Raw genomic sequence first — 14,462 nt, forward strand, 5'->3', positions numbered from 1 at the left:
TTTAGCTGTGTTAACTTGATCAGAGCTCTGAAAACTTTATAATACTGAAAACAAAGCCTATTCACTCGTTATATCACATGATGAACGACAGCATCTCAGAACTGCATTTTGATTCATTGTAGGGTGCTCCTGGCAATCGTGGTTTTCCAGGATCTGATGGGTTACCTGGGCCAAAGGTAAGACCACAGCAAGGCTGCCATTTTCAGGATGGGATGTGTCCCTGGCCCACACGATGGGGCACAGAAGCAGGTATTGGGCAAAACCCCAAACCTGTCCTATTTCTTTTTCTTTTTAGCATTAGGAGGTCCTGGGAAATAGATGGTTGTTTGAATAATATGAGGCCTGGCTTCCAGACTTTCCAAGGTCACTTCTGAGAACAAAAGGTTGTAGAACCTTAGTATGGATGATGTAACCTGTAGATGAAATTTAAGCTCCAACATTCCTTGTTGAAGTGAGGCTGTGATTTCATTTTTCCTTATTTAATGGTGAAAAAGACCATTTTCACAGAGGATACAAGTTAGAACTAAACATTCCATGACATTGTTTTCAAATACATCTTTGTCAAATCTTTGATAAAATGGCCGCATATTAATGTGTGTTTGGAAGATAAGAACTTAACATCTTCTTGCTTTGTTTCAATTCTGCTCTGTCTTCTTTGGAATAGGGTGCTCAGGGAGAGCGTGGTCCTGTAGGCTCTTCGGGGCCTAAAGGAGGCCAAGGAGACCCAGGACGTCCCGGTGAACCTGGGTTGCCAGGTGCTCGGGTAAGAGCTGTAGCTATATGTTGTCAGCATCCAAGTACTTCTGAATTCATTGGTGTTTCATTTCCCATTTTTATGTTTAGCTTGTTGTACAACATAGAGCATCATTTTAAATGTTTTGAATATATGCATTGTTTTAGAAACACTGGTGTGCTGTTTTTGGCATGTACATAAAGTACAGTAATTTCTAAAAGAGCCTTTTAAAGGAGTGTATACAAACAGCTCCACTGCTCTTCTTGGGAAGGGTATCTATTTGTAAATTTTTACAACTTCTAATTTTTATGCTAAAAAATAACCTGTTTGAACTTTGGTAAAGAAAGTTGTTTCAATTTAACAAAATGTCATTTAAAATTTTACTTGAACTGTGAAATTGCCCCTCTGTTTAGTTGTTTACAATAAAGTATTGTTTTTCTAAAGTCTTTACATTAACTGCTATTCAGCAACAAATTAACAGTTGATTTTCATTGTCAGGGCCTGACAGGAAACCCTGGGGTTCAAGGTCCTGAAGGAAAACTTGGGCCTTTGGTAAGTAGTTTAAACAGTTCCGTCACTTTTAACATTTCCCACTAGACGTGTAAGTTATATTTATTTATCCTGTGAATGATGTTCATGATTACATTCTTTAAGTGCCCCTAGCAACAATTTCTTAGTATCTATGAATTTTCAAATGGAGCAAAATATAAGTTGAATTTTCTCAATTAGATAATTGAAATTTACTCAGTGAAAAAGTTGACAATGTATTTTAATATTGTTAAAATTTGTTTAACATTATTCTCGTTCCCTGATGGCATTCCACTTTCACACATTTTAGAAATAAATATACTGTCAGCTTATGTATCCTAAGTCTTTGCTTTAGTGTGAAATGGGAATTTTAAATATTCAAGACCACAAAACAGAATAAATGAAAGAAGAGAAGACCTGCCCTTAACATGAGAGGGCCAGGAGATGGAGACAATGAGGCTTATGAATGGAGCAAGATTAGAATTTCTGCTCTAAATGCTCAAAGTACCTCAGAGGCTTACAAACCAAATCAAACCACCCCCGCCCAAAACAAACAAACAAACAAACAAACAAACAAACAACTATTCGGGTTTTCTCATTCACTCTTTCTTATTTGTAAGCATAAGAAAATCAATGTTTAGTTAAGATGACTTTTAAGGTTAGCCAGCTCAGGTGACAATGGGTACACACACGGCTGTGCTTAGAACTCAACTTACCTGCCTGCTGTCAACCCTGCAGGGCGCTCCTGGGGAAGATGGCCGGTCAGGTCCTCCAGGCTCAGTTGGCATCAGAGGGCAGCCTGGAAGCATGGGCCTTCCAGGCCCCAAAGGTAGCAGTGTGAGTACAGTGAACAATGTTTAACAGATCATTGGAAACTGCGGTTGGAGATCAAGGTATATTTGTTGAACTGCATGAATTTAGAATAGTGTCCATGTATTTTTTTAGGGTGACCTTGGAAAACCGGGAGAAGCAGGGAATGCTGGTGTTCCTGGGCAAAGGGTAGGCATCCATTTTCTGATACTGAATAAAGAAGATATAAAACCATCCAAATTCTGATGGCCTCACCTAAAATGTCATGTCCATGTGACCCTAGGGGGCTCCTGGCAAAGATGGAGAAGTTGGTCCTTCAGGACCCGTGGGGCCTCCGGTATGTGACTTTCTTCGATGACATTGTACATTGTATTTCTTAGTGTTTCTCCAAGATTACTCATGAATAAGTTTCAGGGAAGAGAATGAGGAAATAAGGGACTGAATATGTCTTTTCATTTTATTCCTTTCTGTTCTCTTTTCATTTTATTGGTGTATTGCTCTCTCCTTCTTGGGTAAAAAGACTGATCTCATTTTAAACTGTAAAATGGCATCTAGTGACAGAGGTGGTTACCCTCTGTACACAATACTTGAAGAATATATCAGTTGACAAGAATAGTTTTTGAAGATATTTATAATGTAGTCATTTAAGGTATATAAATGCAGAATTATACTTCCATTCTGATCATGTATCTTATAAAAATGTATTTAAGTTGACTGGTTTTGAAAAGGTAAAAGGAAATGTTCATCTTTCCATGCTATGTTTTTATCTTGAGACTTTTTAATTGTTTATCAAAGGTGTTTTGACATATTTAGTTTTCATGGGGTCAGCTTAAGTAGCCTCTGAAATGATGGCATTGCTTTCTTTAATCACTTTATTTGAAATTACAATGAATAGAAATAAACTTCAAAAGAAATACAACCCTTTAAATTAGATGTAGGAAATAATGGGTTTCCTATATTCCATCTATGGTTGGCTCTAGGCCTTTTATGTTTGAATTAAAACCAAACCAAACCAAAAACAAAAACCATGCTATAATTTCTTCACTGGCTTTTTAAATAAAATTTTCTCACTTTCAAGGACTTCAAATAATGTAATTTGGTGATTCTTACTACTAGTGTATTATCTGGCTAATATGTAGATCAGATGGTTGGAAGAAATACCAAGAGATCAATAACCCTGGCTCATGTAAACGAAAAACAGACATAAACGTCTGGTGGGATTCATGTGTTTTTTTTCTCTTTTACTTAGGGCCTCGCTGGGGAAAGAGGAGAGCAGGGACCTCCAGGCCCTACTGGCTTTCAGGTATGCACTAATTTAGGCTTTTATTTATTCTATGAATTGTTTATAGAAATACTTTTTTTTTTTAACACAGAAACTAGCCGATTGTGAATGCTCACACCTGCATTCCTGTCAGCTGGGAGACTGAGAGTGATTGCTTTGGGTACACAGCTAACCTGTGGTACCTATTAAGTTCCAGAGCAGGCTAGAGTATAGAGTGAGACCTACATACATGAATATGTATGTATACATGTATGCATGCACATGATAGAACATTTAAATGAGGCAAAGTCCTTTAATTTTCAAAGCAGACATCTTTTAGGATAGTTGTGTGTAGTCAAACATCGTTGATCAAAAATAGGGAATGACCTTCCTCTGAAAAAATGATTAAACACATAGCTGGTAAGAAATTAATGATAATAGAATGTTCCCAACATCTCAACAGGCTCATTAAACTTGAGCTTATCTGGTTTTATTGGTATACTCACTAAGACTTGTTCACAGAATGCTTCCATATAGTATACATTATTTAAGGGCATGAAAAAGTCAGTTTGTGGAAACATCAGACCTTCTTCCAATAATATTCTAGCAGGTTCAAACATGCTAGAGACAAAAGAAACATGAAGAGCCTTGTATTATATTCGTATCTTAATTTTTTTTTTTTTTTTTTTTTGTTTTTCGAGACAGAGTTTCTCTGTGTACTTTTGGTGCCTGTCCTGGCTCTCACTGTATAGACCAGGCTGGCCTCAAACAGAGATCCGCCTGGCTCTGCCTCCCAACTGCTGGGATTAAAGGCTTGAGCCACTGCCACCCGGCTCTTACCTTAATTTTTAAGTGGTATGGATAAATAAAAATCCAGCCTTATAAATCGACAATCCCCATGCCTTCTAATAGGTGGCTTCCTAATGTATTTGGACAATATTTTTCATAACTTTTGCTTAATATGTCCATGCAATGTCTTTTGCATGGAAGTTGAATGAAGTATAAAATGTAAACTATTTGGTTTTGTAGCTGATAAACTTCCAGTGAATCACTAGTTTTATTTATCACTTTTGTTTTAGGGGCTTCCTGGGCCTCCAGGACCTCCTGGGGAAGGTGGAAAGTCAGGTGATCAAGTAAGTTTTTAAGTAATAGCATCAAAAGTATAAATTGGTAGATTATAATATCATCTTTGATTGGTGAAGCTCTAGGATTTTCTTCTGTTCAATGATTCAATTACGATCATTTACAGATGAAGGAACTCAGATGTTGTGTGATTTCCCCAAAGTCACACAACTCCTCCACTTTCAATCCAACTCACACAGTTTCTATGTATCTTATGCATACAATATTACTGCATGACTCACCGTCGGGAATTAATATAAACACCTTAATGGTGCAGATTTGCTCTTTTATCTTTGATAGATTAATTTGTTTATTACCATTACTGTTCAATAAACATTTGCTGAACATTCTATTTGCTTGGCTCTATTAAGCACTCAACCTTCTCACCTGGACAGTTGGTTGGTGACTGTGTAGCTCTATATTTCCAAATAATGGAAGAAAGAGAATATAGGAAAACAGCATAATACTAGCATGACCCAAATGCTACATACAGCAGGAGAGGCACTATATGTGTAGATTTCATGATATAGGAAGACTTTCCAAAAGTAATATTGTAATAAAATCTGAAGGATGAAAGGTGGAAAAGTATTTCAGGAAGTTGGAATAACAAGTTCAGATGCTTGCTGAACAATTTAAGGTAAAAATGCAGTGTCAGCAGTGGGGAGCATAGCATGAAGTGGTGGAGAAGAGGCTGGGGTGTGGACCAGGGACTAGAGTGAAGGGAGTCCTAAACTGAGCTTCATCTGTTCATTCTTAGAGTAGAGGGAATCTGGCAAAAGGCTTTTAAGTAGGAAGTGCTGCAGCCAGACTTGGGTTTCAGGACTATGATAACATAGTGAGAACAATACATTTCCAAAGAGAAATCTGGAGGCAGACTTGATAAAGTTATCTTTTTAAAAAAATAATTCTCTCATACTATTGTTTGACCACAGTTTCCCCCCTCCACTCCCCCAAATTCCTCCTCCCCACCTCCCCTCTCCCCATCCACCCCTCCTCTCTTTCCCTTCAGAAAAGAGCAGGCCTCCCAGGGATATCAACTGAACACAGCATAACAAGTTACACTAAGACGAGGCACAAACCCTCATATCATGACTGGAAGAGGCAACCCAGTAGGAGGAAAAGGGTCCCAAGAGCAGACAAAAGAGTCAGAGACACCCCTGCTCCCACTTTAGGAGTCCCACAAAAACCCCAAGCTAAACAACCACAAGGGCTTAGCACAGACCCACACAGGCTCCATGAGTGTCACTTCAGTCTCTGAGAGCTCCTTTGAGCACTGTTTAGCTGATTATATGGGTTGTGTTCTCCTGGTGTCCTCAACCTCTCTGGCTCCTATAATCCTTCCTCCCCACCCATCTTCCATGGGGTTCCCCAAGCTTATCAAAGGAAGAAGTTTTGAAATAGCATTACTGCTATTTTGATCCCGGAATTCTTAGTGGAATATTCATATATATATATATATATATATATATATATATATGATTCAATGTAATTGAAATTGAGTTAGTTGAAATGACCAGCTCTTATGTGCTTTTGTATGTGTCTTTCCTATTATTTAAACACTTTCTAATACTCTGTTTTAAAAAAGACACTATAACTATGCTCTGCTATCTCTGAGAAATCTAATATGCTATTTTTGTGAGGGAATATTCTACGAATTCTCATTGCCAAAAATTCAGACATTTGCGTTAATGTAAATTTTTTCAGAAAAATATGATATTCCCTCAATTGTAAAAGTATACATATTTTTTACTCTTTAATATTTATTTTAATGGCACACTGCAGAAAATGTGATATTTAACCTGTAAATAATTCCAATAATACAAGAACTAGATGCATATTTTTCTTCCACTTTTTCAAATTGTCTAGGGTGTTCCTGGAGAGCCTGGAGCGGTTGGCCCTTTAGGACCTCGGGTAGGTATTTTCTGTTGTGTGATTCATTTTGTTTCCCATTGGCTACGGAACAAAATGAAGTCTTTTATCTTAAGGGGTGTTTTACTTTAAGTATTAAATTATTCTATTGTCTGAAAAAGTCATGCGATACCTGTCCTGTGAACATAAGAGTATCTTTAGTTCTATTCATTTCTTGGTACTAAATTAGAAAACCTGAGCCATTATAGTGGTTCTATTAAAAAATTTCTCCAGCCTGGCGGTGGTGGCACACGCCTTTAATCCCAGCTCTCAGGAGGCAGGTGGATCTCTGTGAGTTCAAGGCCAGCCTGGTCTACAGAGTGAGTTCCAGGACAGCCCTGGTGGGTAGGTACATAGAGAAACCCTGTCTTGAGAAACTGAAAATAAAGAAAAAAAGAAAGAAAAAATCTCCAGTCGAATACATTTTGTAAGAACTTTTAAAACTCATTTTAGATTAATATTGAGGTTATTTGACATTCTGGTGTTATACTAGGGAGAAAGAGGGAACCCTGGAGAAAGAGGAGAGCCAGGAATTACCGGGCTGCCTGGGGAGAAAGGCATGGCTGGAGGACATGGCCCTGATGGTCCAAAGGTGAGTGCAGTTCTGACCTGGGCTTTCCAAAAGCTTTGGAACTTACCAGCTTCCTCTGGAATGCATTTTCTCTTGATTTTCTAGGATAACTTGATTGAATTATTTCTTCAACAAATCTTTAGTGGCTGCATTTTGAACTTTTTTTCTGGCACCTAGAGAGTGAACTTTCTGTGGTAGGAATGAGGAGTCCAGGCTCAGGATGCTCTGTTGTACATGCACGTGTCCCTGATGCCCTTGCATTTTGTTGGTAACATTTATGAATTAGCAGAGATGAGAAATGGAAAGTCACTTGTTGGTAGCATCTGTGAGTGAAAGAGACAAGGAATGGAGCATCACAGTTTATTAGTAGGTGTGTTAAACCATGTGCCATGCTCTACATCTTGGCTCCGTGATTACGGTTACTACCTGTTTAAAAAGATACAGCTCTGAATACAGTGCAACACAGAGAATATAGTGCAGAGAACATCCCTGTGTGCTTTCATGTGCCGTCTTAGGATCGGCAGACAACAGTGTAGCAAAATTTCCTTTGTGGAACCAAAGTGGAATTCATGGTCATAGGACTGAGAGGCCTTTAACATCATCAAGGTCCGGGATGATGGAATGAAGCAAATCTTGATTTGATTGTGCAGTAATCTGGGAACAAGCTTAATCTCACAAGTTTTCCAAGGAAATAGAGAAATGCCTCTTTTCCCTAAATACAGTATCTTCTTTCTTTATTAATGTGTCTGTCATGGTCAACGAAGGGGAAAGCAAGGTCAATTCAATTAATTTTATTTGAAAGAACATTTATTTTTCTTTTAATTGGAATTAGTGTTTAATTATCTATAAAGACAGGATGGGTGTGGGTCAAGAAACTAGGGTGAGGCCCATGAGAGGGGGGAAGTGATGTAGACTTTGGGGAGGGCAGCATGTCACTTATGTGACATGAAAGTAGAAAAGAAGCCACCGGAAGTGGTATAGTACAAGAGATGCCAAGAGGGTTGGGAAGGCATCGAAACAAATTATGTTCAAAATTCCAAAATGAAACCAATAATTTATATACTAATGGCAAATAAAAATTAAAATTATATTACCAAAGATGTAAGTCAGAAAAGAGAATAACATGATAGAAGGGTTGAAGTGAACAAAAAAGAAGAATGCAAGCCAAAACTCAGAATGTAAATCTACGTGGTTTTCAAGAAACCCCACTAAGACACACATTTCCTAAATGCAAATCTAAGCATTAATCCAAATTCTTATCTAATTGCTGACATTTAATTATTTAAACTGACTAAAGCAGCAACTTCACAGGTTTTAATATTAATATACTAATATTATCTCATCATTTATTCACTTTAGGGCAATCCAGGTCCAACTGGGACAGTTGGGGACACAGGGCCACCAGGTCTTCAAGGTATGCCCGGAGAAAGAGGAATTGCAGGAACACCTGGCCCCAAGGGTGACAGAGTAAGTTCTGTTTCTTATTAATTAATTTTCCCATTGCATGTCTCTAGACTTTCTATGATAGTGATTTCTTGAGCAGACTTTTATTTCTATCTGGTTGAGTTAAGAGCCATTTTTCCTTCTAATCATTTATTTATTGAGAATATGCAAAGTCAGGTACTACTGTAGTCTGTAGGGGTGGAACTGTGAAGGAGACAAGTAGATGCTTGCCCTCATGGAGTGTCATCTGGAGTATAGGAAGCACAATTAAGTGCACAGCTGATACCTTGTTGTTTGTGTTTTCCCAGGGTGGTATAGGAGAAAAAGGTGCTGAAGGGACAGCTGGAAATGATGGAGCAAGGGTAAGGGAAAGCTGTCTTCTTGCGTGGGCTACAGACCGACTTATTGTTCCTTATCCTACAAACTTGCTTTAAATTTTAACAGTCAAGTTACTCACACTGACTTATCATCAAGACTGCAATAATGATGTCATTTGAGACATAATGTAGACTGACAGTGGGTACTTATTTTATTTACCCTGCATTATAGCAATTCAATAAAAGAAGCAAGGGGGGAAGGGAAGGAGGGAGGGAGGGAGGGAGGGAGGGAGGGAGGGAGGGGGGAAAGGAAGGAGGGAGGGAGGGAGGGAGGGAGGGAGGGAGGGAGGGAGGGAGGAAGGAAGGAAGGAAGGAAGGAAGGAAGGAAGGAAGGAAGGAAGGAAGGAAGGAAGGAAGAGAGAAAGAAAGAAAATTCGACCTGAAAGAATGAGCTAGAACACACAAAGCTATCTCTATATCTACCGTGCTTATAAAACTATGTGTGAACGATCAGGGCAAATAGAATGATCGCATTATTTGTAGTAAATGCAATGTATTGTTTTAGGGGAGAGGCATTTGCTGTAAGAAAACAATAACATGTTTGCTCTGTGTTAATAACATCCTCCCCTATATGAACAGAGCACTTTTATTTTCTATGCATATAAGCAATGAGCTGGTTTTTTACTCAGGTTTCAGGAGGTATTCTAGGAAAATTATGAGAAGAATATGTTTTTCTCTTATAGATCTGAAGAAAACAGAATCTTTTTTCTTAAGAATATACAATTAATAAGTAAATTTGATTCCTTGCATTCTTTCAACAATGAATATATAACTTTAACAACAAAAAAATATTGAGTTACCTATGAAGAAGAAACAGAAAATTAACAGAGCACTTGTTCCTAAAGAACCCCATCAATCTGGCCATTTAAATATTGTGATTATGTGTCCTGAAGCTCCAGGTACTGCCCCAGGTGGTGGCCGTCCTACACTTCCCGTGTAGAGAACTACATCAACAGCAATGAACCTTAGCTGTGAATGACACTTTCATCTTAGACACTGAAGATGTGTTTAGTAGTATAATTGCATTTTTCATAAAAGAATTATATTTTGTTATGACATTAACATTTAAGAAAATATTACAAAAGAAAAGCCAATTTTCAATCTATACCTAAATTTCAAAATATATACTAGCGAAATGTAACAGGTTATAAAAAGCAAATAAACATTGTCAAAGAAAGCTGCTAATTTAGATCTAATTTTAAGACAGTTTCATATACTGAACAGACTTACATGAAAGAGGGAAAAACATTTTGTAAAGAAAATCTAGTTGCTAGTATATGGACAACATGGCAAAAGTCTTGACAATGTAGAGGTGATGTCATCTATGGTAGATAATGACTTGCATGACTTGTAGATCATGGTACAAAAATAATAGCTGGCTTGTTTGCTTATTTACTTAAACATGAAAATTTCTGTACATATTTTCCCTTGGTGTACCTATGTTCTATTAATTTCCAGGGTCTTCCAGGTCCCTTGGGACCGCCAGGTCCTGCAGGCCCTACTGGAGAAAAGGTAAGTTGAAAGATGTCACTGTGCACTCCAAAATAAGAAGGCCTACCTAAAGTGTTGCTGTTTCTCACCACTGTGGTTGAGATAGATTATCTCAGAGTTTTGTCTACCTATACAAAATGTCCATTTGTCTCTAATTGTACTGTGCATTGGATACTTAGCTATCTAAAATCTACTTTCTAGGGCGAACCTGGTCCTCGAGGTTTAGTTGGCCCTCCTGGATCGCGTGGCAATCCTGTAAGTGAAAATCTTTTGACATTCTTTAGTGTGAGGTTTTACCCTAAAGAATTTTCCTCTTGTTGACCTATCATCTATCTATCTGTCTATCTGTCTATCTATCTATCTATCTATCTATCTATCTATCTATCTATCTATCTATCTATCATCTATCTATCTATCTATCTATCTATCTATCTATCTATCTATCTATCTATCATCATCATTAATCACTGTCTGTATAATCTTTAATGTAACTTTCATTCTTATTGTGTTATGTTATATCTCCCTGTTTTTAAAATTTTATTTTCATTAAACTTAAAAAACTATCAGTTGCACAATGAATTAAATCTAGGCAAGTAGTTTTTTTTTATAAGTAATAAGAAATTTCTTTGATCTTGAGAATTTTGTTCAATGACCTCCAATTTATTATTTCACTTAAGGATCTTCCTCAAGCAATGTAGCTGACTTCTCTATATACAGTTAGCTACATAAAATGTATATTAAATGTGGAAGCTTCATTACTATTTGTCTTCTTTTAGGGTTCTCGTGGTGAAAATGGTCCAACTGGTGCTGTTGGTTTTGCTGGACCCCAGGTAAAATTTGTAAATGTTTCTAACTTCAAACAAATAGTCTTCTTAGTAGAGAAATGAGTTTATGTGTTATTTTCATATGTTTTGAGATATATTAAAATCTATAAATTTTAAAATATTTTATGTATTATTCAACATATTTTTCATAGATGGAACAAAAGTTGGTGCTTATAATATTTTGGTATATGTAATTATTTTCTATGATGAAAATAGTCTAAGATTTTTTTCTAGAAAGTGTTAAAGAAGTTATTGAGTTTTTTTATACCAGACTTAGTTATACAGAAACATTCTATAAGACTAAATTGCATGTTAATAATAAACTATGAAATAATTTATTTATAAATCTTAAAAATAATTACTCATTTGAAAAATTGCATTTAGGGTCCTGATGGGCAGCCTGGAGTCAAGGGTGAGCCTGGAGAACCTGGGCAGAAGGGAGATGCTGGTTCTCCTGGACCCCAAGGGCTAGCAGGATCACCTGGTCCTCATGTGAGTTAAAAACTAAAACGGAAAATTTGATACCAGGGCCCAGTATTTACAATGAGCAGTGCCTGCATGTGGCTTACTGTTGTGGTCTGTTTTTTCCACTTAGGGTCCTCATGGCGTTCCTGGACTGAAAGGCGGTCGGGGAACCCAGGGTCCACCTGTGAGTCTCTTTGTTATTCTGGGAATTGTGCACAGCCAGTTGCAAATATTGAATGTGACCTGGTTATATAAATGTTAACTGTCATCTTAGGATGCAATAACATGCTATCCTATGTATCAGCTGTATTATAGAGCAAAGGGTGCTTAGCTTAAGCTGGAGATCTGGGTGAAAATCAGTTTTGTTAATTGTGAAAACCCAGTTGCTTCATGTGGAGCAGAAGTATTAAGTATCAAATTATGTAGTTGATTACACAAAAGAACCTGTGTGGTTTTAGCTCTACTTTTATATGTTTAAAATAAAAAGTCAAAACAGAAAAACTGTTTAACTCTATCAGTTAATCCAGATTCTCTAAAACATTTGAGGAATGAGAAGAATAAAAAGCTACATGGTCCTAAATAAGGGAATCAACAGGCCTGGAGTCTCCTGTGTGAAATGTAGACTTCAGGAAAATAAAGAAATAACTTCTTATCTGGACTGATTGCGTAGTATTTTGTTCTCAGGGTGCTACAGGATTTCCTGGTTCTGCCGGCAGAGTTGGGCCCCCAGGCCCTGCTGTAAGTCAACTTTGATTTAAATCATTGGTAGTAAATTTAATGCACGTACTTGTATGTGTACCACAACACATGTGGCATTTTAATTATTTTTATTTAATCTCGTACTGATTTGTTTTCCTTTTCGTTAAGTCTTCTTGCATTATATTGACATTTCACCAAAACAAATCCAAAGTTACCAATCAACAAACTTGGAAGAGATTATTTGCATGTATTTTCTAACCTAATGTTTGAGCATGATTTTGTTTGAGTACTAAATACTTTTTTGTTATGCGCTAATAATAAATCTCAGTTAGAAAGCATCTGTAGAATCTCTGAAACTTTCTTCTTAAAAATTCAGTCTTTTTATGTATACGTGTGTGTGCGCCTGCGTAAGTTTATGTTCCATGTACATGCAGAAGCTGGTCGAGGCCAGAGAGGGTGTTGAATCCTCTAGGACTCTAGAGTTAGAGGCAGCTGTGCTCACCACATGGGTGCCAGGCATCAAACCCATGTCATACACCAGAGCCATGGGGGTTCATCATAGCTTCACCATTGCACCAGCCCCTGAGAGTTTCTTTAGTAAATCTGTCATATGACCAGTTCAGACCAGTCCAAGTAAAATAAAACATAAACTATAGTTGGAACAGTGCCCTAAATAAGTTTGAAAATTAAAATTAATTTCTTAACTCGTAATAATGAGGGATTAAATAATCATCTAAAAATGAAATTTTGGCTTTTCCCAGTGGTATGCCTTACTTTCTTACGTATCCGAAGTGAACAATTTTATCTAAGAAGATAACCAACCATCAGTAGGACAGTGCCCTCAATGTCTGAGGCAGAGCACTCTGGGTCAGTTCTTACTTAGTTTCCACTTTGCCCTCCTCATTGCTTCTTTTTGTGTGATGTCAGGGAGCTCCAGGACCTGCAGGGCCCATAGGGGAGCCTGGGAAGGAGGGACCTCCCGGTCTTCGTGGGGACCCTGGCTCTCATGGGCGAGTGGGTGATAGAGGACCAGCTGGCCCACCTGGCGGCCCAGGAGACAAAGGGGACCCAGGAGAAGATGGACAAACTGTAAGTTTAGCATCTGTTTCACTGCAACTCTAGTTGAAATATTTATAATCACTGTAATAATTACTGCCATAAAATCCATCTGGAAACATTCCTAAATGCTTTTATCTCACTAAGATATACATTTTCAATTTCTAATCCTCTGCTATGAAAGTGTATATATAAAGAAGTTTACAAAATGGTAAAGGACATGGTTTTCTTAAACTAAACCAAAAAACGTTCATTATTGACTGTCTCCTATGTGAAGAAAATAAAATATATGTTATCATATTTAATATTTACATACTACTAAATATTATTCTTTTTAGAAATATAATGCTTCTAAATTTTCTTTTCGTCCTTTTAAAAGGAGGAAACATAATTTTTTGAATAGCTGTCTCCTTTTATTTTCATTAGCTATCAAGTTCCTTCCCAAGTGTTGAATAATGTTGGGGCTACTAAAATAAAAAGTTTTCTTCCTCATATTTCCTCAAAGTCTATAAAACTATAGTCAACTATATAAATTACTCAGATATGGACTCATCCTGTAGAGTAGTAATTATAGTCTGATATCACCATTAGGGTCCAGATGGTCCTCCTGGTCCGGCTGGTACCACTGGGCAAAGAGGGATTGTAGGAATGCCTGGACAACGTGGGGAGCGAGGCATGCCCGGCCTTCCTGGCCCAGCGGTGAGTAGCTGTGTTGATCAATATTCATCCGATACGTTATATAACTTTTGCAGAAAGACTTGATTTGTTTTGCTAGATGAGTTGGTTCAAACAGCCTTAAGCTGACATAAATTCCTAGCTTTTAAAAACCTTTGATCTTAAATGTTAAATGCTTAACCACCTTGACAAACATTTGTTTAACCTCGGAGCTACAGAAGTAGATAACAAGTGTTTGGATTTTTGGTGACTCAAATATTTCTTCAAAGATAAAAATGATCCTAGCAAAGGGGGATTACTTCACGTGGTTTGCTAGTATCTTTTAAAAGAAACAACCTTAACAAAACAGCCATACTTCACAGTTAATCAACAAAGAGAAGAGCTAGGTGAACTGAGGTCACGTTAGAAGTGATTGTGGATGAACTATAATCTCCTGTTTCCCATGGGTGCTTGAGGATCTCATATTCTTTCGAATATGGAGGAGAGTTTGATGCTGTAA

At 37.4% G+C, this 14,462-nt stretch overlaps 1 protein-coding gene across 2 annotated transcripts in view; it reads left to right on the forward strand.

Annotated features, from left to right (window-relative positions):
* The window catches only part of Col5a2 (collagen type V alpha 2 chain), a 130,264-nt gene that overhangs the window by 100,875 nt on the left and 14,927 nt on the right, over nucleotides 1-14,462 (forward strand). For both annotated transcript variants that reach the window (XM_076550448.1, XM_076550449.1), the window contains exons 23-42: nucleotides 123-176; nucleotides 665-763; nucleotides 1,232-1,285; nucleotides 2,000-2,098; nucleotides 2,207-2,260; nucleotides 2,355-2,408; nucleotides 3,321-3,374; nucleotides 4,412-4,465; nucleotides 6,321-6,365; nucleotides 6,856-6,954; nucleotides 8,293-8,400; nucleotides 8,685-8,738; nucleotides 10,212-10,265; nucleotides 10,446-10,499; nucleotides 11,021-11,074; nucleotides 11,453-11,560; nucleotides 11,664-11,717; nucleotides 12,218-12,271; nucleotides 13,160-13,321; nucleotides 13,880-13,987. In XM_076550448.1, coding sequence (XP_076406563.1) covers nucleotides 123-176; nucleotides 665-763; nucleotides 1,232-1,285; nucleotides 2,000-2,098; nucleotides 2,207-2,260; nucleotides 2,355-2,408; nucleotides 3,321-3,374; nucleotides 4,412-4,465; nucleotides 6,321-6,365; nucleotides 6,856-6,954; nucleotides 8,293-8,400; nucleotides 8,685-8,738; nucleotides 10,212-10,265; nucleotides 10,446-10,499; nucleotides 11,021-11,074; nucleotides 11,453-11,560; nucleotides 11,664-11,717; nucleotides 12,218-12,271; nucleotides 13,160-13,321; nucleotides 13,880-13,987 — 1,476 coding nt within the window. The remainder of the gene's footprint in view (nucleotides 1-122; nucleotides 177-664; nucleotides 764-1,231; nucleotides 1,286-1,999; nucleotides 2,099-2,206; nucleotides 2,261-2,354; nucleotides 2,409-3,320; nucleotides 3,375-4,411; nucleotides 4,466-6,320; nucleotides 6,366-6,855; nucleotides 6,955-8,292; nucleotides 8,401-8,684; nucleotides 8,739-10,211; nucleotides 10,266-10,445; nucleotides 10,500-11,020; nucleotides 11,075-11,452; nucleotides 11,561-11,663; nucleotides 11,718-12,217; nucleotides 12,272-13,159; nucleotides 13,322-13,879; nucleotides 13,988-14,462) is intronic.

The sequence above is a fragment of the Peromyscus maniculatus genome, chromosome 13, assembly GCF_049852395.1.
Source record: "Peromyscus maniculatus bairdii isolate BWxNUB_F1_BW_parent chromosome 13, HU_Pman_BW_mat_3.1, whole genome shotgun sequence".
Lineage (NCBI taxonomy): Eukaryota > Metazoa > Chordata > Mammalia > Rodentia > Cricetidae > Peromyscus > Peromyscus maniculatus.